Source organism: Spinacia oleracea, chromosome 1 (genome assembly GCF_020520425.1).
Source record: "Spinacia oleracea cultivar Varoflay chromosome 1, BTI_SOV_V1, whole genome shotgun sequence".
Taxonomy (NCBI): domain Eukaryota; kingdom Viridiplantae; phylum Streptophyta; class Magnoliopsida; order Caryophyllales; family Amaranthaceae; genus Spinacia; species Spinacia oleracea.
Window position 1 is genome coordinate 115381087 of NC_079487.1, and position 21546 is coordinate 115402632.

General features: G+C 38.8%; 3 protein-coding genes across 4 annotated transcripts; 2 read left to right on the plus strand and 1 right to left on the minus strand.

Annotated features, from left to right (window-relative positions):
* Positions 1-305: 305 nt before the first annotated feature.
* Positions 306-2382, plus strand: LOC110801611 (protein ABA DEFICIENT 4, chloroplastic). 2 transcript variants are annotated; one of them, XM_022006976.2, is made up of 6 exons: positions 306-725; positions 1151-1379; positions 1482-1582; positions 1694-1822; positions 1916-2004; positions 2108-2382. In XM_022006976.2, the coding sequence occupies exons 1-6, from the start codon at positions 678-680 to the stop codon at positions 2262-2264; spliced, it is 753 nt and encodes a 250-aa protein (XP_021862668.1). In that variant the 5' UTR covers positions 306-677; the 3' UTR covers positions 2265-2382. The 2 variants fall into 2 exon arrangements, with proteins under 2 accessions (XP_021862668.1, XP_021862670.1); XM_022006978.2 differs by having other exon boundaries at positions 396-725; positions 1916-1981.
* A 7-nt stretch (positions 2383-2389) lies between these two features.
* On the minus strand, positions 2390-9024 carry LOC110801610 (uncharacterized). The gene is made up of 11 exons (XM_022006975.2): positions 8764-9024; positions 6863-7055; positions 6698-6783; positions 6395-6479; positions 5991-6069; positions 5736-5866; positions 5549-5635; positions 5289-5401; positions 4340-4470; positions 3538-3651; positions 2390-2838 (listed from the first exon to the last, which is right to left on the minus strand). Exons 1-10 carry the CDS (start codon positions 8811-8813, stop codon positions 3539-3541), a joined length of 1068 nt encoding a protein of 355 aa, XP_021862667.1. The 5' UTR covers positions 8814-9024; the 3' UTR covers positions 2390-2838; position 3538.
* Positions 9025-16853: 7829 nt separating this feature from the next.
* LOC110801642 (uncharacterized) lies at positions 16854-20728 on the plus strand. The gene is made up of 8 exons (XM_022007015.2): positions 16854-17381; positions 18420-18464; positions 18611-18740; positions 19034-19103; positions 19230-19278; positions 19847-19944; positions 20069-20207; positions 20350-20728. The coding sequence occupies exons 1-8, from the start codon at positions 16908-16910 to the stop codon at positions 20497-20499; spliced, it is 1155 nt and encodes a 384-aa protein (XP_021862707.1). The 5' UTR covers positions 16854-16907; the 3' UTR covers positions 20500-20728.
* Positions 20729-21546: the final 818 nt, after the last annotated feature.

Genomic DNA, 21546 nt, shown 5'->3' on the forward strand with positions numbered 1-21546 from the left:
AAAAAATCTTAATTGTACGTTAATAAACGTGCCAAAATCCAAACGTAACAAACATTTTGAAACGGAGGGAGTAATTGTAACAACACTTTCCTAAAACTTCAATTTCCTTTTAGTTGTGAGTACTATTTTTGGTCACTTTTTAGTATTAAAATTACAATGTTACCCTTATTCCTTTACTTTTGCTCAATTCACTATCTGAGTGGGAACCAAAAAGTCCAAAGCCCACTATTTTCTTAATCCACAAGCCCACACTTACATTACAACTACTCTATAATCTATATTAGAGAACGAAAAAAAGTGTGTACACGAGTATTGCACTTTGTAGCTCATTCACTGGAGAAAAAAAAAAACGGAGATGACCAAACAAAAATGAACCCACATGGGGTTAGCTTAGAATAAGAGTTGCTAGTCACTCATGACTCATGAGTCATGAGTTAAGAATGGGGCATGAAAACGAAGTGATGACAAAAAGAGACAGTGGCGCACTGTCATCCCTCCCATCTTTTCTTCCTTCAATGGGGAACAAAGTTATCTTCCTTCTTTAGTAGTGATGATGATGTCAAATCAATTTACATCTAAACCTAATCATCAACATAAATTCAGTAATTAAGCATTGTTCATTCATTATACTTTCTGGGTCTTTTGGAATTTCTGGGTGTTTTTTGAGCTCTTCTGGTATGGCTTTATCTTCATGCTTTGCCTATCATCCCCAGATCTCTTCCAAGGTACCCACTCTTTTTTTCTCTTCAATTCTTTTTTCCAATAACAATTTGTCCAAATTTTGTGAGTATCAAATTGTTTCTGGTTTATATTGAGCTCAAAATTTTGATTTGATTGCCTTTATATTATAAACGTGTGCATAGTTCTGCTGGATTTCATCTGGGTATTGTTCAAATTAATTGATTTTAGTATATCTTTGTCGTTGTTTTCTTCATTCATGTGTATTTGTCTGCTGGTTAAAAAAAACAGAACAAACACCCATAAGTCTGTAATTTACCAGCTTATACGAATCTGGAAATGTTAAAAAATGCATGTTTTGATGTTCTGCAATCTGCAGTCAATCAAGTTCATCATGATGACACTGGTTAATGGATTCTGCGCGAATGATTTGATCTTGTCCATTTTTATGAATTAAGGTTGTTTGCTGTAGATTGATTGCAGCGTTCTAGTAGATAAAAACCATCATCAGGTGGGTTTAAGTCCGAGTTTAGTTCTATCTGTTCAAGGTGTGAGAAATGGAATATTTAGCCAGAAAGTGCCTAAGCTCAGAGCGGAGATAATGCACGGTTGTTGTTTCCTTGGAGGTCTTAGAATTGATATTAGACCGACAGTAAACGAATCCAATTTTTCGCGTAGGAATTCTGGAGTATGTTATTCTTGTAAGCCTTCTCGTCTTTAGCCTGAAAATCTTAGGTTTGAAGGTTCTTCCTTTTAAGTTATAACCCATTACATCATACTTTGTACTGCTTATGTTATTTCAGGGTTGTCGAATACTCAAGTTGCTAGCAGTGCATTTACATTAGGAACAGCTGCTGTCCTCCCATTTTACACTCTCATGATCGTTGCTCCGAAAGCTGAACTTGTAATCTTCTCAGAACTTACTCAGCAATAATAATGATACATCAAGTTTGTTGATGTAACAGTCGTCGTTATTTCTTGTATGTATGAATGAATGTAAACTGGATTACTGCAGACTAAAAAGACTATGAAAAGTAGCATACCATATGTTGTGCTAGGGCTTCTGTACGCATATCTTTTGTACCTTTCTTGGACGCCTGAAACCATACGCTTGATGTTTGCGAGTAAATACTGGTTACCTGAGGTTAGTTTGTTTAGCATCAACTGACATATTCAATTATGAAATATGAAACTAATTTCATATTCAGTAATCTGCATTTTTATGGATGATATGCAGCTTCAAGGTATAGCGAAAATGTTTTCCAGTGAGATGACTTTAGCATCTGCATGGATTCATCTGCTGGTAGTGGACCTCTTTGCTGCTAGGTCACTTCCTACTCAAGTCAAGAATTATGGTATTCTGTTAGAATGAGACACTGAATTCAGAAGAAAAAAAAAACTCACAAAATCCTATATATTTTCTGAACAGGAATGTTTATCAAGATGGTCTGGAGAAGGAAGTCGAGACCCGGCATTCAGTCTCAATGTGCTTGCTATTCTGTCCTGTAGGAATTCTAAGTCATCTCATCACCACGGCGCTGACCAGACCTTCTGACAAAACTCGACATAGCGATACTATTATCTAATTTTTCTGAACTAGAGTTTTAATCTGTTTTTTGTGAACTGATGTTTTGGTTGGATGTGCCAAGGAAGTTGCTGTCAAATTTAAATGAAACAATGCATATAGACAATAATTAGCCATAAGAGACACTTAGAGAAAAACATTAGCACTGAATAGTTTTCTTGTCATGAATTGATAGTATCACTAAGCTAAACACAGCTGCAAATTGGTAATACATAAAACAGGAAAAAGATACAAAAATAAAATCACTTTTCCTTTCCTTTTCGTCTTGTAAAAAAATTGAGCTACGATAACGTTTTTCAGTTGAGTATATGTTGATCTACAGTCCGGCTAGGCGGCTATCATTCTTCATATGCTGCAGATTCCTGAAATGCTAAAATGTCTTTTTCCGAACATTGACTGATCAGCATTAGAATTTACCTTGTTTGATTTACATGTCAATATTTGAGGCTTCCAAGCTTTACAAGGCTATTAGATGAACAAACGCTGACATTTCCATGAAATTCACCAGCAGAATTCCAACTTCAAGCTCCCAGCTACATTCTTCTGGTATATAAATAAGGTAACAACAAGCTCGGCTGCAAAAATAATAATAAAAATAAAATAAAAACGTACTCGTTAGCAAATGCAACCACCGTTTCACCAAAAAAAAGAAGGTAGCCACCTAAGATAAGCATAAATAACATAGCTCCAGCCAACTGACTTCAAGATATTTACATTAGACTACCTTTCATTTTATTCTTTACTAGGGATACTAGTTCAAATTTTGTCCAGTAGGTTGCTGTAATTTTATTCAAGTAGTACACCAATAGCTAGATACATTTTCCTTGATGGTTATAGAGTATTGAAACAGGCACTTCAAATATTAGTTGACTTCAGTACAGATACAATGCGCTTGTACAAGCCTTACATGATCCCATTTTCGGTTTCAATACCCAATAATCACGAACTATGCAAAAGAAATTTCAAACAGCTGGTGCACACCAATCACAAAAATAGAACTGTGAGCAGATTTTGAACTAGTGCACCAGAAAATAGAATGACCCATCATTCTCTCTTTTTTTGGGGAAGGATACTCCTTGGGCAATCCTCTCTCGGGGCCCATAAGGCTATCCCCAAGGCCGGTCAACAATTCACCCCCCAACCCCAACCTCAATTTACACTATCCAATTCTCCATCCTCCAATTTGATCAAGCCGAGAGTAATTCACCAAAACAAACAAATTTTAAAATATATAACACAGTTTAGCTGATTAGAGAATTCGAACATGAACATACTTCAAGTTGGCAGTGATGACATCTGAATCTCGTCCTCGAATAAATTCTCTGAAGGTTCTAAAGTATGATTAGAATCTCGCCTCGGACGTTCCAAAGAAGTTGCTTCGTATATACCTGTAAGAAGTGTAGAGTGTAGACATTAAATAACAGTTTAAAGATAAAGAGACAACAAAAGCATGACACCCTTTTCTTTCAAAATCAAGAAAAATGATCGATCACTATTTCGCAGATAAGCATCTATTCATATTTGTATATTCCCCCAAAAACTGCGATGGCAGTTACAAAGGTCCTCACCTTGACTCGAAGGCTTCTTTCCATTAGAAAAATAACAACACCCACACACATAGAAGGGGAGAAAAGGGGAAATTTGACATCAATAGTCCCAAATGTCCCCTTCTTTCTAAAACAGCCCCAACTATTGATTAACTCAGGATAGTCCCAAAATTCAGGAGTGTTAGAAGAAGAAGATCTTGAATACAAGCTAAGCTAAGATTCGCCCGGTAATTTCATCCTCCAAACAAGTAAGACATCAACTCAGTTAATATTTGATTTTAGTAAAGTATTGGAGAGAGAGTCAAAACAGCTTACTACTAAAAGTATAAGCTTATTAGTATTGGAGCAATAGCAAGACAATCGAATTGAGAAATGCTTGTTACTGAGTCCCAGAGGAACTGAGAAAGTATAAACATCCTATGCTCAACAAAATTCAAAGTTGACTTTAAGATATCATTAGTGGAGTTCCTGCATTATCATGTAATACCATAAGTTGGCCGTTTAAAAATATAAGAGTTGTAACACATACCAAAACCCAAAACTGCACAGCAAATAATGAATCCTGCTAGAGAGAAGTCCATTTTGTACAAAATCTCCAATAAAATTATACATCCTCCAGCTGCCATAAGGTGTTTAGGAGATGAGAACACCATGTGCAACCTAAACAAACACAAGGATTCATTGGTCATTCTTCTAGCTCCATCGGCACATCAAAGATATACAAGCAAGGATTTTAAAAAAAGACACAAGTTAGGAAGAAAAAACTTCTAAGAAACATACCAAATAATTCATGAGATGAAATATCATTTCTTTGGAAGTTAGATATATTATAGGAGAAGCAAAAGAAAACAAAGAGGAGAGCTTCAAAGTGCAACGTGTTTCACTTTTCAGCAATCAAGTTGTGGTATTCAGGAGAATTTTAATATTCGTTAAAGGTCTGGCATCCTACCTTGCTTCTATATCAGGTCAAATTCAATTCCATTGGTGAAATGTCGGCTAAAAGGAAGGGCAACCAAAAATGTCATGAACACAACACGCCCAGTTGTCATGTCAAGATCATGGCATGATACAAAAAACTACTCGAACTCCTTTCACTCTTCTATAAGAGTGGATCTACTTTCAACCATCACCTCATAGGAAGCTCCTAAAATCTTGGGCATTTTATCGGTATGCAAAGAAGTACATTAATTAGGAGCTTTAACACGACATTATAGCCAATACAACAATAAGAAAAGAATGAAAATTATTTATTTTAGTTCCGCTCTCTGAATCGTTGCGACTAGAGAACAGTTTAAATATGGAGACGATGAGAGACCAAACCCTAAATATTTTCAAGGGAGTAACCACTACACCCTCAAAAATGTGATAGGTTCAATTACAAACTACCCTAAAAACGTGATAGATTTAATTACAAATTATGCAAGATAAACACCGGCGCCAAACACTCATGGATAATAACAATTTAACTGGTAAGGTACCTCTCTTCTGCAATATTCTCAATATAGGATATCAATATAACTCCAAAAAGGATGGTGCTCATGTAAGGCCACGCGGAAAAAGGAAAATCCTTGTTGCTATCAGGAGTTGTCCCCTGAAGTTCAAAAAAACATGATTCAAAACGCCAATTGAGCATATAAATTGGTTATACCCGAAAGAAGATTTGCATACAGTCCCATCTTCCCACTTCCAAGTAAGCTAAGAAAAAAGAAGATGACGAAAATCAACGAGTTCAGATTACCAATATTGCATCCCACATGGCTACTGGAAACATGAAGCATGTAGCAGAAGCAATTGTAATGGCATGAAGACGCCTCTTAAGCTGATTCTGAGATTCATAAAAAGAAGTTTAAGACATGTTTTTTTATTGAAGACAATAACCTGTTGTACAAATAAATACTTCATATAAGTATTGAGTTGATAGATACCTTTATTGAAATACGCCGTGAAATCACTCTTCTGAAAGCAGATAATATTCCTGCCAGCATAGGAACTGCCATTTCTCTCATTCCTAATACCTTTTCCTTTTGAGCATCAGAATCCGTGATCTCTCTGAATGGTAATCTATGGTTAAGTTCAAACTCAAAATTTCCAATTATCAGAGAAGAAGCAAGTAGCAATATGGTAATACTTTCTCCCCACCCCATGGGAGAAATAGGAGCCTATTAGGAACCAAAGGATATAAAAAGGAGAATAAGTAGCCATGGCCCATCCCTGAGATAAGAAGTAGAGGGAAGCTAGCATTGCTACTAGTCCACCAACCTGAAAAAAGTATACAGGAGTTATTTTACCCATGGCAGTCACTCAGATTATAGTAAATTTCATCACTGAAATGCAAACTCAAACAAAATTACACAATATCCTTAAAAATCAGCACCCTGCATCTAGTTCGTTTTTTATGCAATAGCTTTGGAAAGAAACAATGTGCAACAAAAAATGCATTTTTTACGATCAAGCTCCAAAGTGAGAAACTTTTAACAATGTCAACAGATGGGTCAAAGAAGAGGATGTTATCAATTGAGACTTACTTAAAGCAAAAACATATGTTCATAAAGATGACAAAGTGCGGTTAGAAGCTTGGAACTACCTTTTTCCAGATATGACCCCTACGCCCATACAGAACTGCAGATAACACTCCAAGTACAGCGCCTGAATACTCTGCAAGAATTGCTCTGAATTGAACAACTGTAGAAGTTAATTAACTTCTCTCACATTAACATCATATGCAGAACAAGGATGCAAGCAGCATGAGTAGAGACAATATTGAAGAAGAAACGGGACAATGCTAAGCACATGAGACTGAGAATATTAAGTTCGTAAAGAATGCTATCAAGTATCAACCAAAATTTCAATCACTAGGAAATACAAAGCAGACAATAAGGGAACATACCGAAGAGGGCCACATGCTTTGACCCCTTTCACCCAAAGGATGAAATACAAAGCTGTTATAGCTCCATTTATCAACGAAGGAACAATCTGGAAGAAATAGGAGAATCCTGGCGTTAAATTAGATGACAATAGGAAGCAAAGGTTATAATTCGTATATTTTCCAAACCTGAGCATTGGAAAGTGCCCTTCCTCTCCAAGGTTTTTGCAAAGCTAAAAAGATGATGGATGACGGAACCAGACAACTGAATATATACAGCACTACTGAAGATTCTGATTGAGATAAGTAATGGTACATGGAATAGATTGACCATATTCGCATAAAGTTGCCAGTGAAATGTATGATTCTAAGAGGTGTTTGCCTGTGAAGAAGTGATACGTCAGTATTGGTTTATGCAAATGAAAGTGACAGCAAAAGGAACCATGTATTGGTCAAAATAGTTAATAAAATAATTAAAAATTACACAAAAACTTGTTTGTGCTAAATTATGCTGAATAAATTATGGAAGTACAACAGTCATCTAATCTTGGGTGTAATGTTATGGTCCATTGCAAGGTATGGGACTTAAGTCCCACCTCGGTCGTATGGGAGGCTGGAGTGTATAAAAAGGCGCACCTGAGGCGCAAAGAGTTTGGAGCCAGCGCCTTTTGTGGTCTGGGCGAGGCGATTTCAATTAGGCGTAACTAAGGCGCACCCCGTGAGGCACAAACCATTTTTCACAATTATTTTGAACTGTTAATTAGGTGCGCTAAGGCGCATGGAACTCCAAATCGCCTAGGTGCACCTTGAGCCTTTTTATACATTGAGGTTGATCACTGATGTGGGGTTTATATAGGATCATAGGATCTCCTCCCCTTGAGCTAGCTTTTGGGGATGGTTCTCCTATGGTCCTGTATCAATCAATCCTGTTTCTTTAACTTAAGCAACAATACCAGCCGACTTCACAACACATATCGCATAACTACAATTGACAATAACATCCTCGTGGACAACAAGAATTATTGATGCAGATTGCAGAGCTCCGTGTCTATAAATAAAGAGGATCCCCATGCTTCCCAGATCCCATATTCCCACTGGAGTCAACTACATAGAGTCTTGATCAATAAACCGAAGACTAATCTCATGGGAAACTCAAGCAAAATTTCATTCCATCCTTCCTATCCCTAAGCTACGTTTAACACACGGCTAATTAGTGATCACCCATCCAGCTTCATGTTCCCTCGGTTCTCATATGCTACCACTGAGAGATTAGACAACACCAGCTAGTAGTATATGTCACCACACCCCCTACCCAATGTGATAAAGAGTATACATCACCGTCAATTCAAGTTTAAAGACTAACCAACCCTATTACATCAGAGCCTAAAATTTTAACCAGACATCTTCATGATCTGTACTCTTTTCTTTAACTTGTGGTATCAAATTGTAGATTAGCCTTGTTTCGGTTCTGTGGTACACCCCAAGGAACTTCTCTAAATACACTTTATCGACCCAAGCAACCCAACTGCTAAAGAAATACAAAATTGTCAGAAAACTACCAGGGATGTTCATCTAGCATTCTAGCCAACAAAACCCAATTAAGCAATCCGCACCTCAGTAATTGTACATGGAAACAATCATAATTTACGTGGTGCAGCTCAAGCGGAGAGCACCAGTTCCACCACTAAACTCAAATTCATCCCATCTTAACACAAGTTCCAATCAATTCATATTCTAACCTAAACCAAACTCAATGCTCAAAAACAAGAGATTCCCACATAAATACAAGCTCGTGGCATCATTTCCCCTAGAGAAACCTTCATCCCCCTGAAATTTTCTGTGCCACAAAATACTACACTCTTCGTTTATTCAATTTTAAATTTTTGGATCACTAAAATACAGTTTATCAATTCTGATCTAGGTATTGAAGTTCAAACATACCCTAGTAATGTAATCAGTCCAATAACATAAATTGCACAATAATTCAGTAAAATCACAAGAACCCATATGCTAAAATCAATTAACGCGTCGGAAATTAGGGTTCTTGAGTCAATTCAAAACGAAACAAAGGGACTGGAATTTGTTAATACCTTGAATAAACTGGGTGACGATCCTCAGAAGTTGGTTTAGGAGACATCATCTTGTTGAACCCCAGCAAATTCAGAATTTGAGTTGTAAAACAGAATGTTAATTGATAAATGTTATTTTACCAATTTTTGTGTGAAATAAAATCAACAATTTCCATCGCCATGGTTACTTGGCTCAGGCAACCGGGAAATAGTTATCGCAGTAATTGAGCATGGGGTACGAATGTACGATACGATGGGGAGTTGGGTATTGTCGGACCATTCCATATTATGCCATTTTGACTTGGTTTCGTGGTTAGGTTGGCGTTGGGCTTTTGGCCTCAATTTTAAATGCACTCTTCGGTCAAATTGATAAAATACAGATTGTAACTAGTGTGTGTCCCGAACGAATGAAATTAAGAACTTTTTTATCTTTGATTGTTCGGTTGGGTGTGTTGGATTAGATTGACTTGTTATTCGGTATGTTTTGTAATCAAATGAACATGTGAGTGCATTGAGGGGATTTGAAAATTAACGGAATGAAACTAGGTCTGGACTGTAAACTTTTAATTTGATCTAGTACCAACCAAACTAATTCATGGTTTGGGGTCGAAATATGCACCCTTGCATGAAAGCATGTGGGTGGGATGAAATGTGTATAATATTTGTTACTTCGTATTTTGTTATATTCTTCTTATGGAGTACGGAGTACTCCGTACTACTTCCTGCATTTTCCTGTATTGAATTTTGGTAAGTTGTCTTACACTACGACATTGGGCAAATTACATATCCGATGAGATATTAGCATGTCTATGCTAATAAATTAAAAGGCGTCTCCAATAATGTATGCATGTCACGTAAAACTCTATAATCACTGAAACATGTCACGTCATCTACTTAACAAGGAATATATACAACATTTAACAATAACACAAATCAAAATTTTCATCTGTCACATAAAAAGTTGATGTCTTGCCATCTTAGTCAACCATTAGATATGATCTTTATTGCACATAAATACATATAACTTGGAACATCCAAGTATATGATATACACGAACTTTTACATAATGCATACTACATATATGATGTTCAAAGTAGTATCATGGGGCATCTCCCGTGCCAAACACTAGTTTCATGTCAAAACTAGCTAGTTATTGGCATGTGTGATGTCCTGGTTCATTCATCATTGCGGGCAATATGATATTACCCATTCATTTTTTAACCAGACGTTATTGTTGAAATATTAGATGAATTGGAGATATAATAGTTTTTCTTTTTATTAATTGGTGTGTATATATTTTACCCATTATTTAGATTTACTTTAGTCTTTGTTTTGTAGCATTGAAATGCAATACATTAAAGGTTTGTTTGATATAACTAACATAAAAGTTATGTAATTCTTTCGCATTAATGGAGGTCTTGTGTTTAAATCTTCTTAGAGACACTTTTATTAAACGTTGAATGAATAATTGAAATTTAGCTAAAAACACAATGTCACATATTCGTTTATATGGTGCTATGTCATGATGAAAAAAGGGCGGCATATGGCGGTGTGGCATGTCTTGCCTCCTTTCACCCCCACGCTTGCGCACCACATAACAAATACTAAAGATAGATATATTTCCTACAATGGACAAAGTTAAATGCGGGAATGAAGGTTATTTAGTTCACTTCGGTCGATTAAATTAAACGATTCATTCATTTTTGGTTGTTGTGGTGTTGGTTTTGTTTTGTTATTTTCTGCTTTCGTTTAGGAATTTTTCATATTTAACACCTTTTAAGTTTCACGTTTGATATTTACCACATCATAAAATGTACTCCCTCCGTCCCTTAATACTCGACATGTTTTGACTTTTTGCACTATTCACATAATTCACTTTGACCCTATTTTATTTCTAATATATGAAAACAAATGTTAGTATATAATATATTGTTGACTTCATCTTAATATATATTTTCAAAATATTAATATTTTTATAAGTTTTTATAATATGTAGTTAAACAAATTGATAGTCAAAGTTGTGCATTGGCAAGCGTATCCGGTCAAAACAGGTCGAGTATTAAGGGACAGAGGGAGTAATTTCATATTTACCATCTTAATTTTATGAATTTTTTTGTATTTATCCATATGAACCTCACTTAACCAATTTCTTTAATTCCCCTCCTCTTTCATTAGCTTTCCAATTAAAGAAATTAGTTAAATAGGGTTCACATGAACCAAAGTTGAATGAAAACCGTTAAAAAGTGGTGAATTAAAAAAAATTCGTAAAATTAAAGTGGTAAATATGAGATTAAATTTTATAAACTGATATATACCAAAAAGCTTAAAACTTTTTTTTGACGGGAAAAAAATTTGTATTCATTCAAGTTAAATCTTTGTCCTCAAGGACAAGATGAGCAAAGTCAGGGGGGCATTCATCCAACCACACCAAGACATCCTCAAACAGAAGGGATGACTTAGCCATGGCGTGTGCCACCTTATTACATTGTCTCTTTGCAAAATTAAACGAGCAAGCTTCAAATAAATTAGCTAACTCAAGAATATCCTTAACCACCATTTGAGTTACTGATCTTTCCTTCTTTCTGCCATTGAGGAGTTCCACCAAGTTGCTGCAATCTGTTTCAACTTCCACTTTCCTATACCCTGCATCGAAGGCGTACTGCAAACCAAATAATGCAGCCCGTGCCTCTGCTTGTATTGCTGTTTGCGATCCCTCCCTAGCCCTCCCTCCTATCATCACCACATCCCCCACTTGGTCCCTCACAACCATACCCATCCCAATCCTTCCTTCGCCTACCGCCGCATCCGTGTTTAACTTCCATCGCCCCACTGCTGGTGGTTTCCACCTTATGCATTCCTCATTACCACCTACTATACTCGGTACATCTCTTGTCATAGCTGCCTCATACTCCCCCATGAGTCTCACAGCTCTGTCACATTGTATACGGGGGTCAATTTTCTTTCTTTCGAACACCCAACTGTTTCGGCTATTCCATAGTTGCCACATGACCATCATTGCCATCTCCCAAGCGCCTTCCCTGCTACTCTTCTTTGCATATTGTTCGCACCACATCCGGAGGTCCGTCACCTGCTCCTCGGGTTCGAGGCGAAGAGGGGACAATCGCCAGACCACCCTTGCTTCTACACATCGCAGGAACATATGTGTGGTCGATTCTTGTCCTTCCCCGCATCGAGGACAAGTGCTGTCCACTTCCATGCCACGACTTGCTAGCCTGTGCATCGTTGGGAGACCTTCTCTAATTGCTCTCCATACTACATTTTTCACTTTGGGTGGTACCTTAGCCTTCCATATCTTCCTCCATAGCCATTGTTGCTCACTCGATGATGAGGAGCCAATTCCACTACCTCTCTTTTGAAGCTCTCTATGGTATGCACTTCGAACCGAAAATTCTCCGCTCTTTGTGTGGTTCCAAGAAAGGATATCGCATTGTGGGTTGTCTGTAATTGAGATATCCTTGATGGCTGCTATTTCCATCTCTGTCAGGTGTGCTTTCAGCGGGTCAGTGTTCCATTCCCCACTTTCGTTTATCCACTCTGAAACCATACCTTTAGCTAGCTCCCCTTCCGGTGGGGTTGACATTAGGCGCCCTCCAGGCAGTCCCATGACCCACGAATCTTTCCATGCCTTGGTGCATCTACCATCTCCTACAATCCATGATGAGCCCTCGGTTACAATGTCTCTTGCCCACATGATCGATCTCCACGTGTAGCTAGAGTTTGGTGCTACTTTTGCCTCCCACACCGAGGTTCGCGGGTAGTACTTCCCTTTTAGGAACTTCCCCATGAAAGAGTCGGGATTTGTAGCTAACCTCCATACCTGTTTTGCTAGTAATGCCTTATTGAAGGCTCCAAAGTCCCTCATACCTACCCCACCTTCGTCCTTCGACTTGCAGAGCTTCTCCCAGCTTATGAGAGCAAGTTTTCGTTCTTCACCTCGTTGGCCCCACCAAAAGTTCCGGCACAAAGAGTTCATATTTTTAATTACACACTCCGGTAATTTGAAGCACTGCATTGCGTATGTAGGGATGGCTTGTGCAACCGATTTCAAAAGAACTTCCCTTCCGGCTCTTGATAAGCTTCTCTCCTTCCACCCTTTTATCTTTTTCCACACCCGGTCCTGGATTACTTGGAAAATTACTTTCTTGGATCTTCCAATATAAGTTGGAAGCCCTAGATATTTTTCGTGGTCGTTCACCGCCGTGAAATTCAACTTCGACTGAAGGGTATTCTGCATATCAGTGCTAACATTCCGGCTAAACGACACCTCCGATTTTTCCAAATTAATCTTCTGTCCCGAGGCAATTTCATAAGAAGTAAGGATTTCCAGTATTACCTCCGCCTCCCTTTCACTCGCCCTTGTAAACAATAAGCTATCATCGGCAAAGAAAAGGTGTGATATGGGTGGCACATTCCTGCCAATCTTGACCCCATGGATCGTGTGTCTCTCTTCCGCGTTCCTTAATAGGGCTGACATGCCTTCTGCACATATGAGGAATAAAAAGGGTGAAATCGGATCCCCTTGCCGAAGTCCCCTAGTAGGAGTGAACTTCAGTGAGGGAAATCCATTAAAAAGTAAAGAATACGAGACTGAGGTCAGACACCTCATAATCAATTCCACAAAATTCTGGTCGTACCCCATCCTCAACATCATTCCTTTTATAAAGGCCCATTCTACTCGATCATAGGCTTTACTCATGTCGAGTTTAAGAGCCATATACCCTTTCACCCCCTTCTTCTTTTTCCGCAAAAAGTGGAACATCTCGTGAGCCACAAGCACATTGTCTGTTATCAGTCGTCCGGGAACAAAAGCGCTTTGCGAATCACTGATCACATAAGGTAAGGTGGCTTTTAATCTGTTCGAGATTACCTTTGAGACCAGTTTATATAAAACGTTACACAAACTAATCGGACGATAATCCTTGGTAGATTGGCAAACCTTCTTCTTTGGGATCAAAACAATATGTGTGTGATTAATGCTTTCTATAGGTGCATTATTATTTAGGATATCAAGGACATATTTCACCACCTCCTCGCCCACAACTCCCCAATATTTCTTGTAAAATAGCGCCGGCATACCGTCCGGGTCCGGAGCTTTTGTAGGGTGCATTTGTTTGAGGGCTATTTTCACTTCTTCCCCTGTGTATCTCGCCCGTAGACCTTCATTCATCTCCTCGGTTACATTACAACGGACCATGTCCAAAACTTGCTGCATTTCTTCATTTCCTCCTGTGGTGAATAGCTCTTTGAAATATGACACAAATACTGCCTCAACTTCCGTCTCGTTCTCCCTCCATGTTCCACCCGCATCTAACACCCCTTTAATCGTGTTTCTCCTCCGACGTTGCTCCGCCTTTTTATGGAAAAAATTTGTATTTTTTTCCCCATCTCGGAGCCAACACTGCCTGCTCCGTTGGGCCCAATGGGCTTCTTCTCTAAGCTCTAGCTCATCCATATCAGGTTCCATCTTTTTTATTTCACTAAGTATTGCTTCTGTTGGTAGCTCACACATCAGTCCCCTTATTCTCTCCCTTTTCCTCGCTATTTCTTTAGCAAAGTCAACCCTGCGCGTTCCACTCCAGCTCATAAGGTTACTTGCACACGCTGCCACCCTTTCTCGTGCGTCACTGCCTCCGTTCGAGGTCCATGAGTCTGAAATTATTTGCCCACACTCCTCCACCCGTAGCCATTCTTTTTCGAACTTGAATCCACGTCTCCTCTTCCTTCTTTTACCTACCCGCAGCTGACCCTGGATGCAAATTTTAATCGGGAGATGGTCCGATTTTATTCGCGGGAGATGGACTACATTCGTGCATGGGTATGAACTCAGCCATGTTTCCGACCCAAAAGCTCTATCCAACCTCTCCTGTATGTTCTCCTGCCCCTCCCTGTTGTTTGTCCATGTAAATGGATATCCCTCAAAATGAATGTCTTGTAGCATGCAAGCTGCTATTGTGCTTCTGAAGGCATTAATTTCAGCTTGGTTTTTCGGGTTCCCCCCCTGCTTTTCATTATGGTTCAGAATTCCATTGAAATCTCCAAAGCAGAGCCATGGCAAAGAGCATTCCCTTCCCAACTCCTCAATCATACTCCATGTATCCACTTTCCTTTCCTCCTCGGGATGGCCATATATCCCTGTAAGCCTCCAGTTCGTACCCTCTCCGACTGTTACTGAGAAATCCATATGGTTTTGAGATGACGACCTGAGAGTTAAGTCCATGGTCTCGTCCCAAAACATCGCCAACCCGCCACTTCTTCGTTTTCCATCCCCATCACAATCCACGCTTACAAAATTACAGAAATTCAGTTTCCTCTTCACACTCTCCCACTCCTTACCTTTTAATTTTGTCTCCGAGAGGAAGACAAAATTGGGGTGTTCTATACGTACAATGCCCTTAAGAGCATTCTCCGCCCGAGGACTCCCCAATCCCCGGCTATTCCACGCTAGGCCTATCATTGTTGTTCACGGGGTTGCACCGCAACCTCCGCTACTGATTTTACTACACTCATAACATTCTCCCCAAAGTGCAGTTTTATTCGCCTACCAGCCTCTTCTCCATCCTCCATCACTATGTCAGCTCCATCAAACACGCTCTTCCGTTTCTCCCCTACCCAATCCTCTCTTCCCTCCCTTTCATCTCCAACACCTTCACGCCCCTTTGCACGCGGGATCGTTTTTACCTTCATGAGTTTTATTCTTTCTTTTGAGACTAGTCCCACCGAGAAAGAAAGGGGTTGCTGTTTGGATGTGTTGCTCTCCTTAGTTGCCTGTACTTGATCGTTGCTCATTTCATTGACTTTCGCCCCCTCCTCAATCCCTCTACAGACCTCCTCGATTGCATCCAACTCTGTTGCCCCTTCCACTCGACCCGTGGTGGTGTGTTTAGTTTCATCCCTCAACATTTTGTTGCTTGTCACTTCCTTCTTCCCATTCACTCCCCAACTCTCCTCCTTCTCTTGTGGCTCGGCCTGGCCAGTATTCACACGTCTTTCCATCAGGTGCAGTGTTTGGGGTTCACTTGGTTTTGATGTTGCTCTCCGGGGGACAAACATCAGCTTCCTTGCAGCAGAGAGTTCTCTTATTTCATCCCTATTGTTCATACGCCCCTTCCTAGGGGATGCTTTCAAATCCATACCCCATAATGGCCCTTTTCTCTGTTGTTCCTCTGACACCGATGTACAATCTTTTTCACTGTGACCCATGATCCCACACATAAAGCAAAAGAACGGAAGCCGTTCATATTTTAGCTTCACCTCCACGATTTTCCCTTCCCTATTTGCTATTTTCTGGGTTTTTTTGAGTGGTTTCCTCACATCCAGCACCACTCTCATTCTCCTATCCTTTTCAAGGCCAAGGACGTCCTCCTCTATTTCCACCAATTCTCCTAGCTTCGCTGCAATGGCTTTGACATGAGCGTTTGTGCGACAATTGAAGGGTAAGTTTTCCACCCGTACCCAGAAGGGGGAAAAATTCAGTTCCACCTCGTCCGGTTGTTCATCCCCAGTGATGTCGTTTAGGATAAGCAAATTTTGCTCGAAACACCAAGGTCTGCCCGCCATGACCTTCTCCTTGTCCCGCCAGTGAAAGAATTGGAATACAAACAGGTTTGATCCCATAGGCCGGATGACCACCTTCTCCGTCAGCGACCATGCTTGGCACATGGTTCGTTTAAAGGCGTCCACATTGAAAGCCCTAATCGTCATTAGCCTTCCCACCACCATAAGCGAGACTCTATCCTCCGCTTCCGATATGTCTACACCCCCTAGGTCCACCACATCGTCATCCTCATTCCCTAGATTCAGGTTTAGGTATTCGTCTGCCAGTAGATCAGCCATGATAGCCGGAGATTCAACCACGAGAAGTAGTAGGGTTACCTTTTTTCGAGGTAGTCGTCGCCCTTTTTTTTTCGAGGGAGAGTTTTTACAAGCACTAAGTTTGATATCAAAAAAAAATACTTTCGTTCATTTAACTTGTAATCTAGGGCTTGCCATTACAAAAAAAAAAAGTTTAAAAAAACATAAAAAATAAATAAACACATTCCTCTACTTTACGATGTTCCCTTAAAAATTGTGTTTTTTATTTATTAATGGGAAACCATTTTCGTTAACATTTTCCAATTTCCATTGAAATAAACTGAGACTTCTTGATGAACCAGACGCCCAGACTTCTTGATAATTCCAAGTTTCCAACTCCAGTTTCTCACACTCCAGAAGGCTTCGCCTTCGCTTACGCCTTTTTCAACTCCTCTTACTTTCGCATAAAAATGGCGGCTATAGTCTACCTCCCTTCACTTTCTCTCTCCAAAACCATTCCACCCTCCACTAGAATAACAGTAAAACCACTAGCAATTCTCAACTCAACTAGGAACAAAATGGGAGTGCAATACGAGCTAAAGGAAGGTCAGAATCGTCAGTTTCACGAGCTCTCGTCTGGGTTAAAAATGGAGGTAATTTCCCAGAAAAGGAAGAAAAGAAAAGGGGGTGAAGAGGAGGAGAGAGAAAGTCCGCCACTAGTTTTTATCCATGGCAGCTTCCATGGTGCTTGGTGTTGGGCTGAACATTGGTTGCCTTTCTTTTCTCATCAGGGGTTTGACTGTTTTTCCCTCAGCTTGTTAGCTCAGGTGAATTTCCCACCCAATTTTATTGGCAAATTAAATTTGAGATGATTTTGGCTTTAATATTGGTTTCCTATCATAAGGATTGATTAGGGTGTTGGACTGTTGGTTGTATAATTTATATAATTTTTATTGATAATTTGTCACACATTATATTATTGATGTTGCTCATGATATGACATGATTGAATTGTTTGGGTGTTGCTATTTTCTCCAGATTTCACATAAACATAGTTGATTATGTAATTAATTCCAGCAATATATAGCTGGTTTGTCGGTTCACCCATTGAATATAACTAGGGTGTATCTGTTTGGGTTTGAGATTGTTGCATTTGGTGCATTTGCACTTATTCAAGTCAGTGATTTATCAAATTTCATGAATTTCTTTATGATCCAGTAAATCCATGATATGAACGTAAAGTAATGAAGTTGATCATTGGGAAAATGTTAAAAGCTAAACCTGTTGGATGCTGCTGCTTCAGTTCCATTAATGACCAGTGATAGATCAAAAGGGATAGTATAAAATTGGATATTATATATGTTGTGTTAGGTGATAACAGTCAAGTCGAGCTGAATATGTTGTGTTAGGTGATAACAGTCAAGTCAAACTGAACTCGGGTAGCTCGGCTTGGGACACTTACATGAGTTACATCTGCCTAGATGAAGCTTTTTTGATGCCATTCTATTCGTTTTGATGCTCAAGTTCTAGAATTGCAACCAAAAAAATCTATTATGGCTATAATATTTATGTTTTCAAGTTTTTGCTGATATTTTAAGATCCTCATAACTACTCTGTATCGCGTAAAGGCAAGTCAAAATGTATAATATCTAAAAGAAAAAACAATAATAAAATTGAGCCTGTTGAAGATCCTTGCAAGTCAAGCTGAGCTGGCTCATACATTTTTGGACCCAAGCTCGATTAACTTGCGATTCCCAGTAAGCTCATTATTGTCCCTTGGCGTAGGATAAGAAATATAGGAGATCTTCTCTCCCATCACTAAGTTTGATCTGTTACGTTGCTGATATGATATCTGCATTTGGCCAGGGTGAAAGTGATGCTCCTGCTGATAAGGTTGCTGGTACGCTCCAGGTAATGCATCTCCGATTCTCAAGTCTCTTCTCAACAACTTCAGTTTCCCAAATGCAGCTGTCTAATATAGGAAACCTTGTTTTGTATGTCTTTATGGAGGTCATCTTATTATTCTGGAATCTGTATTGCTTTTACTGGTGCAGTAGACACATGCAGCTGATATTGCACATTTTATCAAGAAAGAACTTACATCTCCTGCTGTTTTGGTCGGACATTCTTTTGGAGGTCTTATCGTTCAATATTACATATCAAGCATAGGAAACAAGGAAATGTTAGGTTATTTCACATCCTTTCCTTTTAGTACCATGCTCTGTTTCCCATAGTATCCCACTTCTTGAATAATGTTCTACTAGTGTGTTATGTTTATTCAAATTCGAAAGATGAAATCTAGCTGTCTCGTGTCCGAGATGAATTTGCCTTGATAATTAAGTTAATAAAATTTGAAAGCATACTGGTAACTGCTTGAATGAAGAGTTGCATCTTTACTTCCTTCCGGAGCTACAACTGTATCTTCTTTTGAGAAGAATATGATCATTTACCATTCTAATACCAACATTCTTTGTTACTAGATATGAGAAATCCGCACCCAGATCTTGCAGGAGCCGTACTTGTTTGCTCTGTGCCACCATCGGGTAACAGGTGATGATATTATTATTTTTAACCTCTTCCCCTTCTCTCAGTACTAGTGTACTACTAAGTCATTTTTTGAATGTTACCTTTTCTAGTTATTCTCATAGTGTGCATCTTGTTACTTCTATTGTGTAGTGGCTTAGTGTGGAGATATCTCTTCTCCAAACCAATTGCTGCTTTCAAGGTATTGCCTCTTCTGTTATACTGGTTTTTGCCTCTTTGGAGTTTATCTGTTGGCTTTAATAATTTTACGATGTTAAATGAGATTTACGCAAACCAGGGACAAAAAGCAATTGAACCGCAGAAATCAAGCTCATGCATGCTTGAGTAGGATGTTTTTGATGCTATACATTGTGTTAAATTGTCCAAAACTCCCTCCCTAATTTGATTTCAGCACATTTGCATAATGGTGTTTCATTATCTATTTAGTTGAATATTTCTAATATCTGATGCACCTGTATAAAGTCCACACTACTCTTATCAGGTGCATCTGTATCACCGAAACTTACTGATACATTTTCCTGAATGGTGGGAACATTTTTAAATTGGATGTCTTGGAAATTTCAGTTCAACAATTTGAAACCCTTGCAAGAGTTGCTACGAGTTCTTTTATCACAAAAATACAAAGCATTGGTCAAGTCAACTGTTTTCAGTGCAATATTGAGTTAGGACTTACCCAATTGTATTCACATCAAGCTAAAAGCTTAAGCTTGCACAGTGAAAATTTATTATTCACATTCAACATTTGACAGGTAACTCGCAGCTTAGCAGCAAAAGCTTTTCAGACTGATTTGCCGCTTTGCAGGGAAACATTCTTCTCCGAGCAGATGGATGACAGCCTAGTCCTAAGGTTTGCCGGATTTCCATACTGTACATAATTGATATGCACAATCTAATTCTCTAACAAACACGTACCCAAACTTAGCTTCTTGCATTGTGTGTGTTTCTAAGATGAACTTTGACTGTTACTCCAGGTATCAAAAGCTGATGAAAGAGAGTTCAAGACTGCCATTGTTTGACCTGAAGAAGCTAAATGCTTCCCTTCCTGTACCTTCAGTGCCTGAGTCTTCTGTTAGAGTTCTCGTTGTGGGTGCTAAAGATGACTTCATAGTGGTATACTTTTTTCGCCCATTAATTATTACAACTTGCTTTCTGTTAAGCTCCTAACTTAATCTACATTCTACACTAAATGATATGCACATTAGGTCCTTCAGTAATGGTAGTTGTGTTTCTTGTTTTATGATTTTGTTTGTAGGATGCAAAAGGACTTGATGAAACGGGCAAGTTCTATGGTGTCTCTCCAGTTTGTGTTGAGGGAGTTGCCCATGACATGATGCTGGACTGTTCGTGGGACAAAGGTGCCGATGTTATTCTTTCCTGGTTAAGGAGTCTCAGCCCTTTGTGATTGTTTTAATCAGTCAAACATTAGTCAACTTTTAATTGTATAACACACCATAGTAGACCATAGTGAATTAGTTACTATTATACTTTGATATATATAGTGAATTAGTGTTCAAAACTCAAAACCAAGCAACCATTTTGGTGACTTGTATTATCTGTTGAGTAGTTCCAACTTCCCTTGCAAACTTTCCTGTATAGTTTAACATGATTATACGCATGAATTGGCCTATGAATCTATGATTGAGTAGATTACTACTTGTAGAGTTGTAGTAATTGTAATGGATGTATGAGATAAGTAATTGGCTGTGTGTTTCAGTTGGCAAATGACGACAGTGAAGCATAGTACGGGGGTATCCAATAATAGAATAATACACTTGGGCTCTGTTTGGTAGAGTGTAAAACGTTTTCATTGTAAAATGATTTTTCATGGAAAATATTTTTCAAGGAAAAACAATTTCAAACTAGTTTTCCTTTGTTTGGTAGCTTAAACGAAAATGAGAGAAGATGGTGAAGATTGAGGGGAAGAAAGGAGAAGGAGCTAAGGAGAAAAGAAGTAAAAGTGGCTTCCCTCATTTTCAAATGGAAAAGAGTTTTCCACCTTTGAGTGAGTCATGGAAAATGATTTTCCATCCCTTATCCAACCAAACAACGTAAAATGATTGAAAAGGGAAAAATCGTTTTCCATGAAAACATTTTACGCCCTATCAAACGGAGCCTTGGTGTACCTTAAGTTTTTGCTGCATGGATCTTTATTTGAAGTTCACAACCCTCCTAAGTAACGAACAAATGAGCGAAAAGGCAGCCTTGTGTCACAAATTTACGGGAGAGGATTTCCTAGTAGAAATGGATGGTCCATTATTAAATCAACGGTTGTGAATGCATGAACGGAAAAAAAAAATATGGGAATCATTTTTTATAGTGTTCAACTGCCAACATCTTGATAGGAAAGAAATGGAAAGAATCTTAAATGGAAAGAAATGGAAAGAATCTTAACATCTTGATAGGAAATAAATGGAAAGAAATGTATGCACTCATGCTCAATTTTTATTGT